Here is a 22,172-nt window from a genome sequence, read left to right on the forward strand (position 1 = left end):
AAGTGTGGAGCAGGTCGTGTGGGGCCGCTATGGGGCAGGGATGTGTGGGGCAGGAGGCCTCGATCCCTGATATGGGGCTGGGAGGTGTGGGGCAGGGGGTGACGTGTGGGGCCAGACACTGATGCCCCCGCTATGGGGCAGGGAGGTGTGGGGCAGGATGCTGGTGCCCCCGCCATGGGGCCAAGGGTGACGTGTGGGGCAGGACACGTGGCTCTGCTATGGGGCTGGGAGGTGTGGGGCCGCTATGGGGCAGGGATATGTGGGGCAGGAAGCCTCGGTCCCCTCTATGGGGCTGGGAAGTGTGGGGCAGGGGGTGACGTGTGGGGCGGGACACTGAGGTCCCCGCTATGGGGCTGGGATATGTGGGGCGGGACGTGTGGGGCCGCTATGGGGCAGGGAGGTGTGGGGCGGGAGGCCTTGCTCTCCGCTATGGGGCTGGGAGGTGTGGGGCTGGACACTGGGGTCCCCGCTATGGGGCAGGGAGGTGTGGGGCTGGACACTGGGATCCCTGCTATGGGGCTGGGATATGTGGGGCAGGAAGCCTCGGTCCCCGCTATGGGGCTGGGAAGTGTGGGGCAGGGGGTGACGTGTGGGGCAGGGGGTGACGTGTGGGGCAGGACACTGATACCCCCGCTATGGGGCTGGGATATGTGGGGCAGGAGGCCTCGGTCTCCGCTATGGGGCAGGGATATGTGGGGCAGGAGGCCTCGGTCTCCGCTATGGGGCAGGGAGGTGTGGGGCAGGAGGCCCCGTGGCCCCGCTATGGGGCAGGAGCCTCAGCGCCCCATAGCGGGGCGGCGGCGGCGGGGGGGAGGGGTTGGGGGGCAGCCGGGCCCCCTGGGTCCAGGGCGGTCACTTATGGGGCAGCCAAGCGTGGCCTGGGGGGGGAGGGGGGGGGGGGGAAGGGGGCGGGGGGGGCGGGGCCTGCTGGGTACTTAGGGGGCAGCCGTGGGGCAGGGAGGGGGCGGGGCCATGGAGCGGCCGGCGGCCGTCAACCCCTGGGACTTGGGGGTCATCGGGGGCTACTTCCTGCTCGTCCTCGCCGTGGGGCTCTGGGTAGGGGGGCCCCTGCCCCATAACTGACCCCCCTGCCCCATAACTGACCCCCCAGACCCATAACTAACCCCCCAGACCCATAACTAACCCCCTCTGCCCCATAACTACCCCCCCAGACCCATAACTACCCCCCCTGCCCCATAACTAACCCCCCCCTGCCCCATAACTGACCCCCCTGCCCCATTACTAACCCCCCAGACCCATAATTGACCTCCCTGGACCCATAACTACCCCCTCCCTGCCCCATAACTACCCCCCCTGCCCCATAACTGCCCCCCCGGACACATAACTGCCCCCCACTGCCCCATAACTGACCCCACCCCACCCCATAACTAACCCCCCCCTGCCCCATAACTGACCCCCCTGCCCCATAACTAACCCCTCCCGCCCCATAACTAACCCCCCACCCACCCCATAACTAACCCCCCCTGCCCCATAACTGACCCCCCCGCCCCATAACTGCCCCCCCTGCCCCATAACTACCCCCTCCCGCCCCCATAGACTAACGCCCCCTGCCCCATAACTGAACCCCCCTGCCCCATAACTAAACCCCTCCGCCCCATAACTGACCTCCCAGACCCATAACTGCCCCCCCTGCCCCATAACTGACCTCCCAGACCCATAGCTACCCCCTCCTGCCCCATTACTGATCCCCCTGCCCCATAACTACCCCCTCCCGCCCCATAACTAACCCCCCTGCCCCATAACTACCCCCCCCAGACCCATAACTAACCCCCCCTGCCCCATAACTGACCCCCCGGACACATAACTGCCCCCCCACTGCCCCATAACTGACCCCCCCCTGCCCCATAACTAACCCCCCCTGCCCCATAACTGACCCCCCCGCCCCATAACTGCCCCCCCCTGCCCCATAACTACCCCCTCCCGCCCCATAACTACCCCCTCCAGACCCATAACTACCACCCCTCCGCCCCATAACTGCCCCCCCGGACAAATAACTGCCCCCTCCGCCCGCCCATAACTGACCCCCCCCTGCCCCATAACTGACCCCCCTGCCCCCATAACTAACCCCCTTCTGCCCCATAACTGACCTCCCAGACCCATAACTGCCCCCCCCCCGCCCCATAATTACCCCCCCTGCCCCATAACTGACCCCCCTGCCCCATAACTGACCCCCCCTGCCCCATAACTGCCCCCCCTGCCCCATAACTGACCCCCCCCGCCCCATAACTGCCCCCCCTGCCCCATAACTAACCCCCCCCTGCCCCATAACTGACCTCCCAGACCCATAACTGCCCCCCCACTGCCCCATAATTACCCCCCTGCCCCATAACTGACCCCCCTGCCCCATAACTAACCCCTCCCTGCCCCATAACTACCCCCCCCACCCCATAACTAACCCCCCCTGCCCCATAACTGACCCCCCCGCCCCATAACTGCCCCTCCTGCCCCATAACTGACCCCCCTGCCCCATAACTACCCCCCCCGCAACATAACTGCCCCCCCCGCCCCATAACTACCCCCTCCAGACCCATAACTAACCCCCCTGCCCCATAACTGCCCTCCCGGACAAATAACTGCCCCCCCTGCCCCATAACTGCCCCCCCACTGCCCCATAACTGACCCCCCTGCCCCATAACTAACCCCCCAGACCCATAACTAACCCCCTCTGCCCCATAACTAACCCCCCCACCCCATAACTAACCCCCCCTGCCCCATAACTAACCCCCCCACCCCATAACTAACCCCCCCTGCCCCATAACTGACCCCCCCGCCCCATAACTAACCCCCCCTGCCCCATAACTAACCCCCCCGCCCCATAACTAACCCCCCTGCCCCATAACTACCCCCCCCAGACCCAGAACTACCCCCCCCTGCCCCATAACTGCCCCCCCGGACACATAACTGCCCCCCCACTGCCCCATAACTACCCCCCCTGCCCCATAACTACCCCCTCCAGACCCATAACTACCCCCTCCCGCCCCATAACTACCCCCCCGCCCCATAACTACCCCCCCCGCCCCATAACTACCCCCCCGCCCCATAACTACCCCCCCCTGCCCCATAACTACCCCCCCCGCCCCACAACTGCCCCCCTCCCCCCCCCCCCCGGTTGTTTTTTTGCCCCCTGTGACCCCGGGGGGGGAGGGGCGGGTCGTTACCCACAATGCCCCGGGGCCGGGCTGGGGGGGGGGGAGGTTAATGAGTGACTGGGAGCACTGGGAGCACTGGGGACCCCTCTACTGGGAGCACTGGTGGCCCCAGACTGGGTACACTGGTGGTCCGGTACTGGGAGGACTGGTGGTCTCTATGCTGGGCGCACTGGGAGGCCGTACTGGGAGCACTGGTGGCCCCAGACTGGGAGCACTGGTGCCTGTGTACTGGGAGGGCTGGTGGCCCTATACTGGGAGCACTGGGGACTCTTATACTGGGAGCAGCGGCTGCTCTGGTGGCCCTATACTGGGAGCACTGGGAGGCCGTACTGGGAGGACTGGGAGCCTGCACTGGGAGCCCTTACTGGAAGGACTGGTGGCCCCATACTGGGAGCACTGGTGGCCCTAGATTGGGTACACTGGTGGCCCCCTACTGGGAGGCCTGGGAGGCCATACTGGAGGCCATACTGGGAGCACTGGTGACCCCATCCAGGGAGCACTGGTGTTCCCGTACTGGGAGCCCTGGGAGGCCTTACTGGGAGGCCCTACTGGGAGCGCTGGTACCCCTATACTGGGAATCCTAGGAGGCCATATTGGAGGCCTTACTGGGAGCAAAGGTGTCCCCATACTGGGAGCACTGGTGCCCCGCCCTGGGAGGGCTGGGAGGCCGCTCTGGGTGTGCTGGGAGGCCTTACTGGGTGGCCTTACTGGAAGCACTGGTGCCCCGCCCTGGGAGGGCTGGGAGGCCTTACTGGGAGCCCTGGGAGGCCGTACTGGGAGGCCTTACTGGGAGCACTGGTGCCCCGCCCTGGGAAGGCTGGGAGGCCTTACTGGGAGGCCTTACTGGGAGCACTGGTGCCCCGCCCTGGGAGGGCTGGGAGGCCTTACTGGGAGCCCTGGGAGGCCGTACTGGGAGGCCTTACTGGGAGCACTGGTGCCCCGCCCTGGGAAGGCTGGGAGGCCTTACTGGGAGCACTGGTGCCCCGCCCTGGGAGGGCTGGGAGGCCTTACTGGGAGGGCTGGGAGGCCGTACTGGGAGGCCTTACTGGGAGCACTGGTGCCCCGCCCTGGGAGGGCTGGGAGGCCGTACTGGGAGCCCTGGGAGGCCGTACTGGGAGGCCTTACTGGGAGCACTGGTGCCCCCCAGTCCCTGCGCCGCGGCAGCCGCAGCTCCATCACCGGGTACTTCCTGGCCGGGAGGAGCATGGCGGGCGGGGGCCGTGAGTGACGTCACCGGGGGGCGGGGCCTCGGGGGGGCGGGGCTATGGGTGCTGTGGGTGACCCTATGGGGGGGGTGGGCGGGGCCTGGGGGCTGGGCGGGGCTATGAGTGCTTGTGGGGGTGGGCGGGGCCATGAGTGACGTCACCGGGGGGGGGGGGCGGGGCCTCGGGGGGCGGGGCTATGGGTGGCTGTGGGGGCGAGCGGGGCCGTGAGTGACGTCACCGGGGGGCGGGGCCTCGGGGGGGCGGGGCTATGGGGATGCTATGGGTGCCCCTATGGGGGGGGTGGGCGGGGCTTGGGGGGTGGGCGGGGCTATGGGTGCTTGTGGGGGTGGGCGGGGCCGTGAGTGACGTCACCGGGGGGCGGGGCCTCGGGGGTGGGCGGGGCTATGGGTGCTGTGGATGCCCCTATGGGTGGGGTGGGCGGGGCCGCTGGTGACGTCAAAGGGGGGCGGGGCCTCGGGGGGGCGGGGCTATGGGTGCTTGTGGGAGTGGGCGGGGCCGTGGGGGGCGTCACAGGGGGGCGGGGCCTGAGGGGTGGGCGGGGCTATGGGTGCCCCTATGGGTGGGGTGGGCGGGGCCACGGGTGACGTCCAAGGGGGGGGCGGAGCCTGGGGGTGTGGGTGGGGCTGTGGGTGCTTGTGGGGGTGGGCGGGGCCGTGGGTGATGTCATGGGGGTGGGCGGGGCCTGAGGGGTGGGCGGGGCTATGGGTGGCTGTGGGGGTGGGCGGGGCCGTGGGGGACATCACCGGGGGGGGCGGGGGGGGTCTGGGGGGTGGGGCGGGGCTGTGGGTGCTTGTGGGGGTGGGCGGGGCCGTGGGGGACGTCACCGGGGGTGGGCGGGGCCTGGGGGGTGGGCGGGGCTATGGGTGCTGGGGGTGCCCCTATGGGTGGGGTGGGCGGGGCTATGGGTGCTTGTGGGGGGGGGGGGCCGTGGGGGATGTCACCGGGGGTGGGCGGGGCTTGGGGGGGTGGGCGGGGCTATGGGGGTGTGTGGGTGCCCCTATGGGTGGGGTGGGCGGGGCCGTGGGGGACGTCACAGGGGGGTGGGGTCTGGGGGTGGGCGGGGCTATGGGTGCTTCTGGGGGTGGGCGGGGCCGTGAGTGACGTCACCAGGGATGGGCGGGGCCTGGGGGGTGGGGCGGGGCTATGGGGGCTTGTGGGTCCCTATGGGGGCTGTGGGTGACTGGGGGGGGGGGGGGGGGGGCGGGGCCGTGGGTGACGTCCAAGGGGGGCGGGGCGTGTGGGGGCGGGGCTGTGGGTCCCTATGGGCGCTGTGGGGGCCCTATGGGTGCTGTGGGTCCCTGTGGGTCCCTGTGGGTCCCTCTGGGTCCCTATGGGTGCTGTGGGTCCCTGTGGGTCCCTATGGGTGCTATGGGTGCCTTATGGGTGCTGTGGGTCCCTCTGGGTGCCTATGGCTCCCTATGGGCCCCTCCGGGTGCCGTGGGTGTCTATGGGTCCCTCTGGGTCCCCTATGGGTGCTGTGGGTCCCTCTGGGTCCCTGTGGGTCCCTGTGGGCGCTGTGGGGGCCCTCCGGGTGCTGTGGGTGCTGTGGGTCCCTCTGGGTCCCTATGGGTGCTATGGGCCCCTACGGGTGCCGTGGGTGTCTATGGGTCCCTCTGGGTCCCCTATGGGTGCTGTGGGTCCCCATGGGTCCCTATGGGTGCTGTGGGTCCCTGTGGGCGCTGTGGGTCCCTATGGGTGCTGTGGGGTCCCTCCGGGTCCCTGTGGGTCCCTATGGGGGCTGTGGGGGCCCTCCGGGTGCTGTGGGTCCCTGTGGGTCCCTCTGGGTCCCTGTGGGTCCCTATGGGTGCTATGGGTGCCCTATGGGTGCTGTGGGGTCCCTCCGGTTCCCTATGGGTTCCTATGGCTCCCTATGGTTTCCTATGGGTCCCTATGGGTGCTGTGGGTCCCTGTGGGCGCTGTGGGTCCCCTATGGGTGCTGTGGGTCCCTGTGGGTCCCTATGGGTGCTGTGGGGTCCCTCCGGGTCCCTATGGGTCCCTCTGGGTGCTGTGGGTCCCCGTGGGTCCCCGTGGGTCCCTATGGGGGCTGTGGGTCCCTCTGGGTCCCTCTGGGTCCCTGTGGGTCCCTATGGGGGCTGTGGGTCCCTGTGGGTCCCTGTGGGTCCCTATGGGTGCTGTGGGTCCCCTATGGGGGCTGTGGGTCCCTCTGGGTCCCTCTGGGTCCCCCTGGGTCCCTCTGGGGGCCGTGGGTCCCCGTGGGTCCCCGTGGGCCCCGCTGGGGGCCCCGGGCGCCCCTATGGATGCCGTGGGTGCAGGTGGGGGCGTCGCTCTTCGCCAGCAACATCGGGTCGGGCCATTTCGTGGGGCTGGCGGGGACGGGGGCGGCGGGGGGCATCGCCGTGGGGGGCTTCGAGTGGAGCGTGAGTCCCCTAGAGACCCCCCGGGACCCCTAGAGACCCCCATAGACCCCCCGGGACCCCTATAGACCCCCCGGGGCCCCTAGAGACCCCCCGGGACCCCTAGGGACCCCTATAGAGCCACATAGAGCCCCCTGGACCCCTAGAGAGCCCCCCATAGACCCCTAGGGATCCCTATAGAGCCCCATAGAGCCCCCGGGACCCCTATAGAGCCCCCCATAGACCCCTAGGGACCCCTATAGACCCCCCGGGACCCCTAGAGACCCCCCGGGACCCCTAGAGAGCCCCATAGACCCCCCGGGACCCCTATAGACCCCCCGGGACCCCTAGAGACCCCCCGGGACCCCTAGAGAGCCCCCGGGACCCCTAGAGAGCCCCCCCTAGACCCCTAGGGACCCCTATAGAGCCCCCTGGACCCCTATAGAGACCCCCATAGACCCCTAGGGACCCCTATAGATCCCCAGGGACCCCTAGAGAGCCCCCCATAGACCCCTAGGGATCCCTATAGACCCCCATAGACCCCTATAGAGCCCCCCATAGACCCCCCGGGACCCCTATAGACCCCCCGGGACCCCTATAGACCCCCCGGGACCCCTAGAGAGCCCCCCATAGACCCCTAGGGACCCCTATAGACACCCATAGAGCCCCCTGGACCCCTAGAGAGCCCCCCATAGACCCCTAGGGACCCCTATAGACCCCCATAGACCCCTATAGAGCCCCCCCTAGACCCCTAGGGACCCCTATAGAGCCCCCCATAGACCCCTAGGGATCCCTATAGAGCCCCCTGGACCCCTAGAGAGCCCCCCATAGACCCCTAGGGACCCCTATAGACACCCATAGAGCCCCCTGGACCCCTAGAGAGCCCCCCATAGACCCCTAGGGACCCCTATAGACCCCCATAGACCCCTATAGAGCCCCCCCTAGACCCCTAGGGACCCCTATAGAGCCCCCCATAGACCCCTAGGGATCCCTATAGAGCCCCCTGGACCCCTAGAGAGCCCCCCATAGACCCCTAGGGACCCCTATAGAGCCCCAGGGACCCCTATAGAGCCCCCCATAGACCCCTAGGGACCCCTATAGACCCCCATAGAGCCCCCTGGACCCCTAGAGAGCCCCCCCTAGACCCCTAGGGATCCCTATAGAGCCCCCTGGACCCCTAGAGAGCCCCCCCTAGACCCCTAGGGACCCCTATAGAGCCCCAGGGACCCCTATAGAGCCCCCCATAGACCCCTAGGGACCCCTATAGAGCCCCATAGAGCCCCCGGGACCCCTATAGAGCCCCCCATAGACCCCTAGGGACCCCTATAGAGCCCCAGGGACCCCTATAGAGCCCCCCATAGACCCCTAGGGATCCCTATAGAGCCCCCTGGACCCCTAGAGAGCCCCCATAGACCCCTAGGGACCCCTATAGAGCCCCCGGGACCCCTAGAGAGCCCCCCATAGACCCCTAGGGATCCCTATAGAGCCCCCTGGACCCCTAGAGAGCCCCCCATAGACCCCTAGGGACCCCTATAGAGCCCCAGGGACCCCTATAGAGCCCCCCATAGACCCCTAGGGACCCCTATAGAGCCCCATAGAGCCCCCGGGACCCCTATAGAGCCCCCCATAGACCCCTAGGGACCCCTATAGAGCCCCAGGGACCCCTATAGAGCCCCCCATAGACCCCTAGGGATCCCTATAGAGCCCCCTGGACCCCTAGAGAGCCCCCATAGACCCCTAGGGACCCCTATAGAGCCCCCGGGACCCCTAGAGAGCCCCCCATAGACCCCTAGGGACCCCTATAGAGACCCCCATAGACCCCTAGGGATCCCTATAGACCCCCAGGGACCCCTATAGAGCCCCCTGGACCCCTAGAGAGCCCCCCATAGACCCCTAGGGATCCCTATAGAGCCCCATAGAGCCCCCGGGACCCCTATAGAGCCCCCCATAGACCCCTAGGGATCCCTATAGAGCCCCCTGGACCCCTAGAGAGCCCCCCATAGACCCCTAGGGACCCCTATAGACCCCCATAGACCCCTATAGAGCCCCCCCTAGACCCCTAGGGACCCCTATAGAGCCCCAGGGACCCCTATAGAGCCCCCCATAGACCCCTAGGGATCCCTATAGAGCCCCCTGGACCCCTAGAGAGCCCCCCCTAGACCCCTAGAGATCCCTATAGAGCCCCAGGGACCCCTAGAGAGCCCCCCATAGACCCCTAGGGACCCCTATAGAGCCCCCTGGACCCCTAGAGAGCCCCCCCTAGACCCCTAGGGACCCCTATAGACCCCCATAGAGCCCCCTGGACCCCTAGAGAGCCCCCCATAGACCCCTAGGGATCCCTATAGACCCCCATAGACCCCTATAGAGCCCCCCATAGACCCCTAGGGACCCCTATAGAGCCCCCTGGACCCCTAGACAGCCCCCCATAGACCCCTAGGGACCCCTATAGACCCCCATAGCCCTCTATAGACCCCATATAGAACCCCATAGACACCCCCCCTCCGAACACCCTATTAACCCTTATAGCCCCCCATAGCCCCCTATAGCCCCCCATGGACCCCCTATAGACCCCCATAGCCCCCTACGGACCCCTACAGACCCCCTATAGACCCCCTATAGACTCCCATAGACCCCCTATAGAGCCCCATAGACCCCCTATAGACCCTCATAGCCCCCTACGGACCCCTACAGACCCCCTATAGACCCCCTATAGACTCCCATAGACCCCCTATAGAGCCCCATCGACCCCCTATAGACCCCCATAGCCCCCTACGGACCCCTACAGACCCCCTATAGACCTCCTATAGACTCCCATAGACCCCCTATAGAGCCCCATAGACCCCCTATAGACCCTCATAGCCCCCTACGGACCCCTACAGACCCCCTATAGACCCCCTATAGACTCCCATAGACCCCCTATAGAGCCCCATCGACCCCCTATAGACCCCCATAGCCCCCTACGGACCCCTACAGACCCCTATAGACCTCCTATAGACTCCCATAGACCCCCTATAGAGCCCCATAGACCCCCTATAGACCCTCATAGCCCCCTACGAACCCCTACAGACCCCCTATAGACCCCCTATAGACTCCCATAGACCCCCTATAGAGCCCCATAGACCCCCTATAGACCCTCATAGCCCCCTACGAACCCCTACAGACCCCCTATAGACCTCCTATAGAGCCCCATAGTCCCCCTATGGACCCCCATAGACCCCCTATAGAGCCTATGGACCCCTATAGAGCCCCTATAGAGCCCCTATAGAGCCCTGTAACACTCTGTAACCTTAATTACCCCCCCCGGGACCCCCCTAATTACCCCCCGTGGCCCCTAATTACCCCCCGGGTCACTAATTACCCCCCCTAATTACCCCCCTAATTACCCCCGTGGCCCCTAATTACCCCCGGGTCACTAAGTACCCCCCCCCTAATTACCCCCCTAATTACCCTCCATGGCCCCTAATTACCCCTCGGGTCACTAATTACCCCCCCCGGGACCCCCCTAATTACCCTCCATGGTCCCTAATTACCCCCCGGGTCACTAATTACCCCCCATGGCCCCTAATTACCCCCCCGGGACCCCCCTAATTACCCCCCCCCAAGGAATAGCCCCCCCCCCCCTCGCGCCCCTTTCCCTTCCCCTTAGCCCCGCCCCCCTTGACCCCGCCCCCAGCTGACCCCGCCCCCCGACTGACCCGCCCCCCGGCTGACCCCGCCCCCCCCGCTGACCCCGCCCCCCCGGCTGACCCCGCCCCCTCCCCCTTGGCCCCGCCCCCAGGGGATGTTCATCGTCCTGCTGCTGGGCTGGGTCATCGTCCCCATCTACCTGCGGGCGGGGGTGAGAGGGGGCGGGGCTTAAGAGGGGGCGGGGCTTAAGAGGGGGCGGGGCCTGATGAGGCGGGGCTTAGGGGGCGGGGCTTAAGGGGGCGGGGCCCGCGGGGGCGGGGCTTAAGGGGGTCTGGGGGAGGGCTGAGGGGGAAGGGGCAGGAAAGGGGAGGGGCTTGGGGGTTAGGGGCGGGGCTTCGAGGGGAGGGGCTTCGGGTGGGGGCGGGGCGTCGAGGGGCGGGGCTTCTCGGGGGGGGCGGGGCTGCCGGGGGTGGCTGAGAGGAGGGGCGATGGGGAAGGGGCAAGAAGGGGAGGGGCTTGAGTGTTAAGGGAGGGGCTTCGAGGGGCGGGGCTTCGAGGGGCGGGGCTTCGAGGGGCGGGGCTTCGGGGGGCGGGGCTTCGGGGGGCGGGGCTTCGGGGGGCGGGGCTTCGGGGGCGGGGCTTCGGGGGGGCTTGTGGGAGGGATAATGGGGAAGGCGCGACGGGGGAGGGCTCGGGGGGGCGGGGCTTTTCGGGGCGGGGCTTTTCTGGGCGGGCTTTTCTGGGCGGGGCTTTTCTGGGCGGGGCTTATGGGGCGGGGCTTTTCTGGGCGGGGCTTTGCGGGGCGGGGCTTTTCGGGGCGGGGCTTCTGGGGGCGGGGCTTATTGGGTGGGGGAGGGGCTTGCGGGAGGGATAATGGGGAAGGCGCGACGGGGGGGAGGGGCTCGGGGGGGAGGGGCGGGGCTTTTCGGGGCGGGGCTTTTCTGGGCGGGGCTTTCCGGGGCGGGGCTTTGCGGGGCGGGGCTTTTTCCCAATGGGGGCGTGGCTTCGAAGGGGGGAGGAGCTTCGAGGCGGCGGGGGGGGTGGGGGGGGGTGGGGAGGAGGGGAGGAACGTACTGAGGCGGCGGGGGGGGGGGGGGGCGGCAGGGGGGCTTGGGGCGGGGGCGGGGCTTTGCGGGGAGGGGGCGGGGCGACAACATCCGAGTCCCCGCCCCCCCCCCGGGGTGACCCCCGCCCCCTCCAGGTGACGACGATGCCGCAGTACCTGGGGCGGCGTTTCGGGGGGGGGCGGATCCGCCTCTACCTGGCCCTCCTCTCCCTCGGCCTCTACGTGGCCACCAAGATCTCGGTGGGGGGCGAGTGGGCGGGGCTTGGGGGAGGGGCGGGGCTTGGGGCGGGGGGGAGGGGCGGGGCGGGGCGCTGGCGGGGTCTGGAGGGGGGGGGAGGAGAGGGGAAGGGGGAGGGGAGGAGGGTGGAAGGGGGGGGCTGGGGGGGGTGGGGTGGGGTTATGGGGGGTGGGGGGGGGCTATGGGGGGGGGTCTATAGGGGGCGGGGGGGGGGCGTCTATGGGGGGGTTGGGGGGAGGGTCCAGAGGGGCTGGGGGGAGGGATCTAGAGGGGCTGGGAGGGGGGAGGGGGGATCTGTAGGGGTCGGGGGGTCCCTATGGGGTCCAGGGGGTCCTGGGGGGTCCTGGGGGTCCCTATAGGTCCTGAGGGGTCCCTATGGGGTCCAGGGGGTCCTGGGGGTCCTGGGGGTCCCTATAGGTCCTGAGGGGTCCCTATGGGGTCCAGGGGGTCCGTTTGGGTCCTGGGGGTCCTTATAGGGTCGGGGGGCTCCTATGGGGTTCTGAGCGGTCCCTATGGAGTCCAGGGGGTCCTGGGGGTTCTGGGGGGTCCCTATAGGGCCGGGGGCCCCCTAAAGGTCTGAGGGGTCCCTATGTGGTCCAGGGGGTCCTGTGGGGTCCTGGGGGTCCCTATAGGGTCCTGGGGGTCCCTATAGCTTCTGAGGGGTCCCTATGGGTCCAGGGGGGTCCCTATAGGGTCAAGGGCTCCCTATGGGTTCTTGGGGCTCCCGTGGGGTCCTGGGGGTCCCTATAGGGTCAAGGGGCTCCCGTGGGGTTCTGGGGGCCCCTATAGGGTCGGGGGGGTTCTATAGCTCCTCAGGGGTCCCTATAGGGTCAAGGGGTCTCTATGGGTCCAGGGGGTCCTATAGGGTCAAGGGGTCCCTATGGGGTCCTAAAGGCTCCCTATGGGTCCAGGGGCTCCCGTGGGGTTCTGGGGGCCCCCATAGGGTCGGGGGGGGTTCTATAGGTCCTGAGGGGTCCCTAGAGGGTCAAGGGGTCCCTGTGGGGTCCTAAGGGTTCCTTATGGGTCCAGTGGGTCCCGTGGGGTTCTGGGGGCCCCTATAGGGTCGGGGGGGGTTCTATAGGTCCTGAGGGGTCCCTATAGCTCCTGAGGGGTCCCTATAGGGTCAAGGGGTCCCTATGGGTCCAGGGGGGTCCCTATAGGGTCAAGGGGTCCCTATGGGGTCCTAAGGGCTCCCTATGGGTCCAGTGGGTCCCGTGGGGTTCTGGGGGCCCCTATTGGGTCGGGGGGGGGTTCTATAGCTCCTCAGGGGTCCCTATAGGGTCAAGGGGTCCCTATGGGTCCAGGGGGGTCCCTATAGGGTCAAGGGGTCCCTATGGGGTCCTAAGGGCTCCCTATGGGTCCAGGGGCTCCCGTGGGGTTCTGGGGGGTCCCTATAGGGTCGGGGGGGGGTTCTATAGGTCCTCAGGGGTCCCTATAGGGTCAAGGGGTCCCTATGGGTCCAGGGTGCTCCTATAAGGTCAAGGGGTCCCTATGGGGTCCTAAGGGGTCCTTATGGGTCCAGGGGCTCCCGTGGGGTTCTGGGGGTCCCTATAGGGTCGGGGGGGTTTCTATAGGTCCTGAGGGGTCCCTATAGGGTCAAGGGGTCCCTGTGGGGTCCTAAGGGGTCCTTATGGGTCCAGTGGGTCCCGTGGGGTTCTGGGGGCCCCTATAGGGTCGGGGGGGTTCTATAGCTCCTCAGAGGTCCCTATAGCTCCTGAGGGGTCCCTATAGGGTCAAGGGGTCTCTATGGGTCCAGGGGGGTCCCCTATAGGGTCAAGGGGTCCCTATGGGGTCCTAAGGTCTCCTTATGGTTCCAGGGGCTCCCGTGGGGTTCTGGGGGTCCCTATAGGGTCGGGGGGGGTTCTATAGGTCCTGAGGGGTCCCTATAGGGTCAAGGGGTCCCTGTGGGGTCCTAAGGGGTCCTTATGGGTCCTGTGGGGTCCTAAGGGTTCCTTATGGGTCCAAGGGCTCCCGTGGGGTTCTGGGGGCCCCTATAGGGTCGGGGGGTTCTATAGGTCCTGAGGGGTCCCTATAGGGTCAAGGGGTCTCTATGGGTCCAGGGTGCTCCTATAAGGTCAAGGGGTCCCTATGGGGTCCTAAGGTCTCCTTATGGGTCCAGTGGGTCCCGTGGGGTTCTGGGGGTCCCTATAGGGTCGGGGGGGTTCTATAGCTCCTCAGGGGTCCCTATAGGGTCAAGGGGTCTCTATGGGTCCAGGGGGTCCCTATAGGGTCAAGGGGTCCTATGGGGTCCTAAAGGCTCCCTATGGCTCCAGGGGCTCCCGTGGGGTTCTGGGGGTCCCTATAGGGTCGGGGGGGTTCTATAGCTCCTCAGGGGTCCCTATAGCTCCTGAGGGGTCCCTATAGGGTCAAGGGGGTCTCTATGGGTCCAGGGGGTCCCTATAGGGTCAAGGGGTCCCTATGGGGTCCTAAAGGCTCCCTATGGCTCCAGGGGCTCCCGTGGGGTTCTGGGGGTCCCTATAGGGTCGGGGGGGTTCTATAGCTCCTCAGGGGTCCCTATAGCTCCTGAGGGGTCCCTATAGGGTCAAGGGGTCTCTATGGGTCCAGGGGGTCCCTATAGGGTCAAGGGGTCCCTATGGGGTCCTAAAGGCTCCCTATGGCTCCAGGGGCTCCCGTGGGGTTCTGGGGGTCCCTATAGGGTCGGGGGGGTTCTATAGCTCCTCAGGGGTCCCTATAGCTCCTGAGGGGTCCCTATAGGGTCAAGGGGTCTCTATGGGTCCAGGGGGTCCCTATAGGGTCAAGGGGTCCCTATGGGGTCCTAAAGGCTCCCTATGGGTCCAGGGGCTCCCGTGGGGTTCTGGGGGCCCCTATAGGGTCGGGGGGTTCTATAGGTCCTGAGGGGTCCCTAGAGGGTCAAGGGGTCCCTGTGGGGTCCTAAGGGGTCCTTATGGGTCCTGTGGGGTCCTAAGGGTTCCTTATGGGTCCAGTGGGTCCCGTGGGGTTCTGGGGGCCCCTATAGGGTCGGGGGGGGTTCTATAGGTCCTGAGGGGTCCCTATAGCTCCTGAGGGGTCCCTATAGGGTCAAGGGGTCCCTATGGGTCCAGGGGGTCCCTATAGGGTCAAGGGGTCCCTATGGGGTCCTAAGGGCTCCCTATGGGTCCAGGGGCTCCCGTGGGGTTCTGGGGGCCCCCATAGGGTCGGGGGGGGTTCTATAGGTCCTGAGGGGTCCCTATAGCTCCTGAGGGGTCCCTATAGGGTCAAGGGGTCTCTATGGGTCCAGGGTGCTCCTATAAGGTCAAGGGGTCCCTGTGGGGTCCTAAGGGCTCCCTATGGGTCCAGGGGCTCCCGTGGGGTTCTGGGGGCCCCTATAGGGTCGGGGGGGGTGTCTATAGGTGCCTACAGGCCCCGCCCCCCCCCCCCGCAGGTGGACATGTACTCGGGGGCCATCTTCATCCGGGAGGCGCTGGGCTGGGACCTCTACGCCGCCGTGGGCGCCCTGCTGGCCGTCACCGCCCTCTATACCGTCACCGGTGGGGGCGGGGCCACCGGGGGGGGGGCGGGGCCTGAGGGGGGGAGGGGCCTGAAAGGGGGGGTGGGGCCTGAGGGGGGGCGGGGTCAAGGCGGGAGATGCTGAGGGGGGTGGGGGAGCCCCGTAGTGGGGCCCACGGGGCTCAGGAGCTGGGGGAGGGGGCGTGGCCGCAGAGGAGAGGCGTGGCCACAGAGGGGGAAGGGCCAGAGGGGGCGGGGGCTGAAGGGGTGGGGCATAAGGGGGCGGGGCCAAGGAGGGCGTGGCCGAGGGGGTGAGCCCTGTAGCGGGGCCCATGGGGCTCAGGAGCTGGGGGAGGGGGCGTGGCCACAGAGGAGGGGAGTGGCCACAGAGGGGGAGGGGTCTGATGTGGGCGGGGTCAAAGAGGGCGGGGTCAAGGGGGTGGGGTCAAGGGAGGGGCTTGCAGCGGGGCCCCTGGGGCTCAGGACCTGGGGGCGGGGGAGATGAGGGGCGTGGCCACGGAGTGGGGGCGTGGTCTTTGGTGGGCGTGTCCATGGAGAGGGGAGGGGCAAAGGGGGCGGGGCCATAGGGGGCGGGGCCAAGGCGGGCGGGGCCAAAGGGAGGGGGAGGCTCTGCAGCGGGGCCTAGGAGGCGGCGGGGGGGGGGGGCGTGGCCACAGAGGAGGGGCGTGGTTCGGGGGGTGGGCGTGGCCACGTAGAGGGGAGGGGCCAGAGGGGGCGGGGCAAAAAGGGGGGCCTGGAGGGGGGCCCAATGGGCTCAGGAGCTGGTGGTTCCGGGGGGGGGGGGGGGCGGGCGTGGCTTTGAGGGGGGGCGGGACTTTGTGGGCGTGGCCACGGAGGGGGGGAGGTGGTCGGGGTGGTGGGAGGAGCCTCGAGGGGCGTGGGCCTGATGCGCGGGGGGGGGGCGTGGCCTGCAGGGGGGCTGGCGGCGCTGATGTACGCAGACCTGCTGCAGACCCTCATCATCGTCGTGGGGGCCTCCGTCCTGGCCGGCTATGGTGGGACTGGGAGCACTGGGAGGGGACTGGGAGTGCTGGGAGGGGCCTGGGAAGGGACGGGGAGGGGATGGAAGGGCACTGGGAGGGGCCTGGGAGCGCTGGGAGGGGCCTGGGAGCGCTGGGAGGGATGGAAGGGCACTGGGAGGGGCCTGGGAGAACTGGGACAGGGATTGAAGGGCACTGGGAGGGGCCTGGGAGCACTGGGAGGGGACTGGGAGTGCTGGGAGGGGCTTGGGAAGGGACGGGGAGGGGATTGAAGGGCACTGAGAGGGGCCTGGGAGCACTGGGAGGGGACTGGGAGCGCTGGGAGGGGCCTGGGAAGGGACGGGGAGGGGATTGAAGGGCACTGGGAGGGGTCTGGGAGCACTGGGAGGGGACTGGGAGCACTGAGAGGGGCCTGGGAAGGGACGGGGAGGGGATGGAAGGGCACTGGGAGGGGCCTGGGAGCACTGGGAGGGGACTGGGAGCGCTGGAGGGGCCTGGGAAGGGACGGGGAGGGGATGGAAGGGCACTGGGAGGGGCCTGGGAGCACTGGGAGGGGACTGGGAGCGCTGGGAGGGGCCTGGGAAGGGACGGGGAGGGGATTGAAGGGCACTGGGAGGGGCCTGGGAGCACTGGGAGGGGACTGGGAGCGCTGGGAGGGGCCTGGGAAGGGACGGGGAGGGGATGGAAGGGCACTGGGAGGGGCCTGGGAGCACTGGGATGGGGATTGAAGGGCACTGGGAGGGGACTGGGGGATACTGGGAGGGGTTTGAGGGGACTGGGGGATACTGGGAGGGGGTTGAGGGCACTGGGAGGGGACGTGGGAGGCACTGGGAGACACGGAGCGGCTCGAGAGGTACTGGGAGGGAACGATTGAGGGGACTGGGGCATACTGGGAGGTGACAGGGGAGATACTGGGAGCACTGGGAGGGGACGGGGGGGCACTGGGAGGAGTTTAAGAGGGACTGGGAGGGGATTGAAGGGCACTGGGAAGGGCCTGGGAGAACCTGGGAGCACTGGGAGGGGATGGAAGGGCACTGGGAGGGACTGGGAGCACTGGGAGGGGGGTTGAGGGCACTGGGAGGGGACACGGGAGGCACTGGGAGACACTGGGAGCGGCTCGAGAGGCACTGGGAGGGAACAGGGGGATACTAGGGTAGGGATTGAGGGGACTGGGGCATACTGGGAGGTGACAGGGGAGATACTGGGAGCACTGGGAGGGGACGGGGGGCACTGGGAGGAGTTTAAGAGGCACTGGGAGGGGATTGAAGGGCACTGGGAAGGGCCTGGGAGGGCCTGGGAGCACTGGGAGGGGATGGAAGGGCACTGGGAGGGACTGGGAGCACTGGGAGGGGACACGGGAGGCACTGGGAGACACTGGGAGCGGCTCGAGAGGCACTGGGAGGGAATGGAGGTATACTAGGGTAGGGATTGAGGGGACTGGGGCATACTGGGAGGTGACAGGGGAGACACTGGGAGCACTGGGAGGGTCAAGGGGGCACTGGGAGAATTTTAATAGGGACTGGGAGGGATCTGGGAGGGGATTGAAGGGCACTGGGAAGGGCCTGGGAGGGCCTGGGAGCACTGGGAGGGGACTGGGAGGCGATTGAAGGGCACTGAAGGGATTGAGGGGACTGGTGCATACTGGGAGGCGACAGTGGAGACACTGGGAGCACTGGGAGGGGACTGGGGAGGCACTGGGAGAAGATTGAGAGGTACTGGGAGGGCACACGGGAGGCACTGGGAGAAGGCTGAGAAGGACTGGGGAGGTGCTGGAAGGGGATCGTGGTGCACTGGAAAGCACTGGGAGGCACTGGGAGGGGATTGAGCGGCCCTGGGAGGCAGGGCTGCAGCGCCATACTGGTCTATACTGGTCCGCACCGATCCTGGGCCTCGTGGGGGCGCTCTGGGGGAGACAAAGGGGCCGTACTGGGAGCACTGGGCGGAGGCGTGGGAGCCCCGGGCGGGCCCGTTGCGCTCCCCCCCCAGCCCCGTAGGGGGTCCGTACTGGTCCTTACTGGGCTGTACTGGGCCAGCGCTGGGCGCCGTGGGGGGCTACGAGGGGCTGGTGGAGCGGTACCCCCTGGCGCTGCCCCCCAACGCGACGGGCCCCTGCGGGCGGCCCCGCCCCGACGCCTTCCACCTCCTCCGCCATCCCAGTACCGGGGACCTGCCCTGGCCCGGCCTCTTACTGGGACTGGGCATCATCTCCGCCTGGTACTGGTGTACCGACCAGGTGAGGCTGGGAGGCGCTGGGAAGGGGATTGGGGGGCACTGGGAAGTGCTGGGAGGGGATTGGAGGGGGACTGGGAGGGACTGGGAAGGGCTGGCATGGGAATGGGAGGGACTGGGAAGGGCTGGTGTGAGAGCGGGAGGCACTGGGAGGGGTTGGGGGGGCACTGGGAGGGGTTGGGGGGCACTGGGAAGGGATTGGGAGGCACTGGGAAGGGGATTGGGGGCACTGGGAGGTCCTGGGAGGCGATTGGAGGGGGACTGGGAGGCACTGGGAGGGACTGGGAAGTGCAGGCATGGAGTGGGAGGCATTGGGAGGGGATTGGGGGGCACTGGGAAGGGATTGGGGGGCACTGGGAAGGGGATTGGGGGGCACTGGGAGGTCCTGGGAGGGGATTGGAGGGGGACTGGGAGGCACTGGGAGGGACTGGGAAGGGCTGGCATGGGAATGGGAGGGACTGGGAAGGGCTGGCGTGAGAGCGGGAGGCACTGGGAAGGGGATTGGGGGGCACTGGGAGGTCCTGGGAGGCGATTGGAGGGGGACTGGGAGGCACTGGGAGGGACTGGTAGGGGATTGGAGGGGGACTGGGAGGCACTGGGAGGGACTGGGAAGTGCCGGCATGGGAGTGGCAGGCATTTGGAGGGGATTGGGGGGCACTGGGAAGGGATTGGGAGGCACTGGGAAGGGGATTGGGGGGCACTGGGAAGTGCTGGGAGGGGATTGGAGGGGGACTGGGAGGCACTGGGAGGGACTGGGAAGGGCTGGCATGGGAATGGGAGGGATTGGGAAGGGCTGGCGTGAGAGCGGGAGGCACTGGGAGGGGTTGGGGGGGGCACTGGGAGGGATTGGGGGGCACTGGGAAGGGATTGGGAGGCACTGGGAAGGGGATTGGGGGGCACTGGGAAGTGCTGGGAGGGGATTGGAGGGGGACTGGGAGGCACTGGGAGGAACTGGCATGGGAATGGGAGGGACTGGGAAGGGCTGGCGTGAGAGCGGGAGGCACTGGGAGGGGTTGAGGGGGCACTGGGAGGGGTTGGGGGCACTGGGAAGGGATTGGGAGGCACTGGGAAGGGGATTGGGGGGCACTGGGAGGTCCTGGGAGGGGATTGGAGGGGGACTGGGAGGCACTGGGAGGGACTGGGAAGTGCCGGCATGGGAGTGGGAGGCATTGGGAGGGGATTGGGGGGCACTGGGAAGGGATTGGGAGGCACTGGGAAGGGGATTGGGGGGCACTGGGAAGTGCTGGGAGGGGATTGGAGGGGGACTGGGAGGCACTGGGAGGGACTGGGAAGGGCTGGCATGGGAATGGGAGGGACTGGGAAGGGCTGGCGTGAGAGCGGGAGGCACTGGGAGGGGTTGGGGGGGGCACTGGGAGGGGTTGGGGGGCACTGGGAAGGGATTGGGAGGCACTGGGAAGGGGATTGGGGGGCACTGGGAGGTCCTGGGAGGGGATTGGAGGGGGACTGGGAGTCACTGGGAGGGACTGGGAAGTACCGGCATGGGAGTGGGAGGCATTGGGAGGGGATTGGGGGGCACTGGAAGGGATTGGGAGGCACTGGGAAGGGGATTGGGGGGCACTGGGAAGTGCTGGAGGGCATTGGAGGGGACTGGGAGGCACTGGAGGGACTGGGAGGGGATTGGAGGGGGACTGGAGGCACTGGGAGGGACTGGGAAGTGCCGGCATGGAGTGGCAGCATTGGGAGGGGACTGGGGGGCACTGGGAAGGGATTGGGAGGCATTGGAGGGGATTGGGGGCACTGGGAAGGGATTGGGAGGCACTTGGGAAGGGGATTGGGGGGCACTGGGAAGTGCTGGGAAGGGATTGGAGGGGACTGGGAGGCACTGGAGGGACTGGAAGGGCTGGCATGGGAATGGGAGGGACTGGGAAGGACTGGCGTGAGAGCGGGAGGCACTGGGAGGGGTTGGGGGGGCACTGGGAGGGGTTGGGGGCACTGGGAAGGGATTGGGAGGCACCGGGAAGGGGATTGGGGGGCACTGGGAGGTCCTGGGAGGGGATTGGAGGGGACTGGGAGGCACTGGGAGGGACTGGGAAGTGCCGGCATGGGAGTGGAGGCATTGGGAGGGGACTGGGGGCACTGGGAAGGGATTGGGGGGCACTGGGAAGTGCTGGGAGGGGATTGGAGAGGGACTGGGAGGCACTGGGAGGGACTGGGAGGGGATTGCGGGCCACTGGGACGGACTGGGAGGTGCTGGGAGGAGACTGGGAGGCACTGGGAAGGCCTTGAGGATCACTGGGAGGCACTGAGATGGACTGGAGGGGATTGCGGGCCACTGGGACGGACTGGGAGGTGCTGGGTGGGGAATGGGAGGCACCACGAAGGGATTGGCGGGCCACTGGGGAGAGACTGGAGTGCTGGGAGGAGACTGGGAGGCACTGGGAAGGCCTTGAGGATCACTGGGAGGCACTGAGACAGGACTGGGAGGGGATTGCGGGCCACTGGGAGAGACTGGGAGGTGCTGGAAGGAGACTGGGAGGCACTGGGAAGGCCTTGAGGATCACTGGAGGCACCGAGATGGGACTGGGAGGGGATTGCGGGCCACTGGGAGAGACTGGGAGGTGCTGGAAGGCTTTGAGGATCACTGGAGGCACTGAGATGGGACTGGGAGGGGATTGCGGGCCACTGGGACGGACTGGGAGGTGCTGGGTGGGGAATGGGAGGCACCACGAAGGGATTGCGGGCCACTGGGAGAGATCGGGAGGTGCTGGGAGGAGACTGGGAGGCACTGGGAAGGCCTTGAGGATCACTGGGAGGCACCGAGATGGGACTGGGAGGGGATTGCGGGGCCACTGGGAGAGACTGGGAGGTGCTGGGAGGAGACTGGGAGGCACTGGAAGGCCTTGAGGATCACTGGGAGGCACTGAGATGGGACTGGGAGGGGATTGCGGGCCACTGGGAGGGACTGGGAGGTGCTGGGTGGGGAATGGGAGGCACCACGAAGGGATTGCGGGCCACTGGAGAGACTGGGAGGTGCTGGGAGGAGACTGGGAGGCACTGGGAAGGCCTTGAGGATCACTGGGAGGCACTGAGATGGGACTGGGAGGGGATTGCGGGCCACTGGACGGACTGGAGGTGCTGGGAAGGCCTTGAGGATCACTGGGGGGCACCGAGATGGGACTGGGAGGGGATTGCGGGCACTGGGACGGACTGGGAGGTGCTGGGTGGGGGAATGGGAGGCACCACGAAGGGATTGCGGGCCACTGGGAGAGATTGGGAGGTGCTGGGAGGAGACTGGGAGGCACTGGGAAGGCCTTGAGGATCACTGGGAGGCACTGAGATGGGACTGGGAGGGGATTGCGGGCCACTGGGAGGGACTGGGAGGTGCTGGGAAGGCCTTGAGGATCACTGGGAGGCACTGAGATGGGACTGGGAGGGGATTGCGGGCCACTGGGAGGGACTGGGAGGTGCTGGGTGGGGAATGGGAGGCACCACGAAGGGATTGCGGGCCACTGGGAGAGACTGGGAGGTGCTGGGAGGAGACTGGGAGGCACTGGGAAGGCCTTGAGGATCACTGGGAGGCACTGAGGATGGGACTGGGAGGGGATTGCGGCGCACTGGGACGGACTGGGAGGTGCTGGGTGGGGAATGGGAGGCACCACGAAGGGATTGCGGCCACTGGGAGAGATCGGGAGGTGCTGGGGGAGGAGACTGGGAGGCACTGGGAAGGCCTTGAGGATCACTGGGAGGCACCGAGACGGGACTTGGGAGGGGATTGCGGGCCACTGGGAGGGACTGGGAGGTGCTGGGTGGGGAATGGGAGGCACCACGAAGGGATTGCAGGCCACTGGGAGAG

At 67.7% G+C, this 22,172-nt stretch overlaps 1 protein-coding gene across 1 annotated transcript in view; it reads left to right on the forward strand.

Annotated features, from left to right (window-relative positions):
* The first annotated feature begins 990 nt into the window (after positions 1-990).
* LOC147412711 (sodium/glucose cotransporter 2-like) overlaps positions 991-22,172 on the forward strand; it is a 32,148-nt gene continuing 10,966 nt past the window's right edge. Inside the window, 8 exon segments of the mRNA XM_086481093.1 lie at positions 991-1,056; positions 4,318-4,378; positions 6,659-6,774; positions 10,529-10,588; positions 11,579-11,683; positions 15,064-15,169; positions 16,064-16,144; positions 18,163-18,367. Of these exon segments, the coding sequence (XP_086337219.1) occupies positions 4,375-4,378; positions 6,659-6,774; positions 10,529-10,588; positions 11,579-11,683; positions 15,064-15,169; positions 16,064-16,144; positions 18,163-18,367 (677 nt within the window). The 5' untranslated portion in view covers positions 991-1,056; positions 4,318-4,374.

The sequence above is a fragment of the Leptosomus discolor genome, unplaced genomic scaffold (assembly GCF_034619465.1).
Source record: "Leptosomus discolor isolate bLepDis1 unplaced genomic scaffold, bLepDis1.hap2 HAP2_SCAFFOLD_227, whole genome shotgun sequence".
NCBI lineage: Eukaryota > Metazoa > Chordata > Aves > Leptosomiformes > Leptosomidae > Leptosomus > Leptosomus discolor.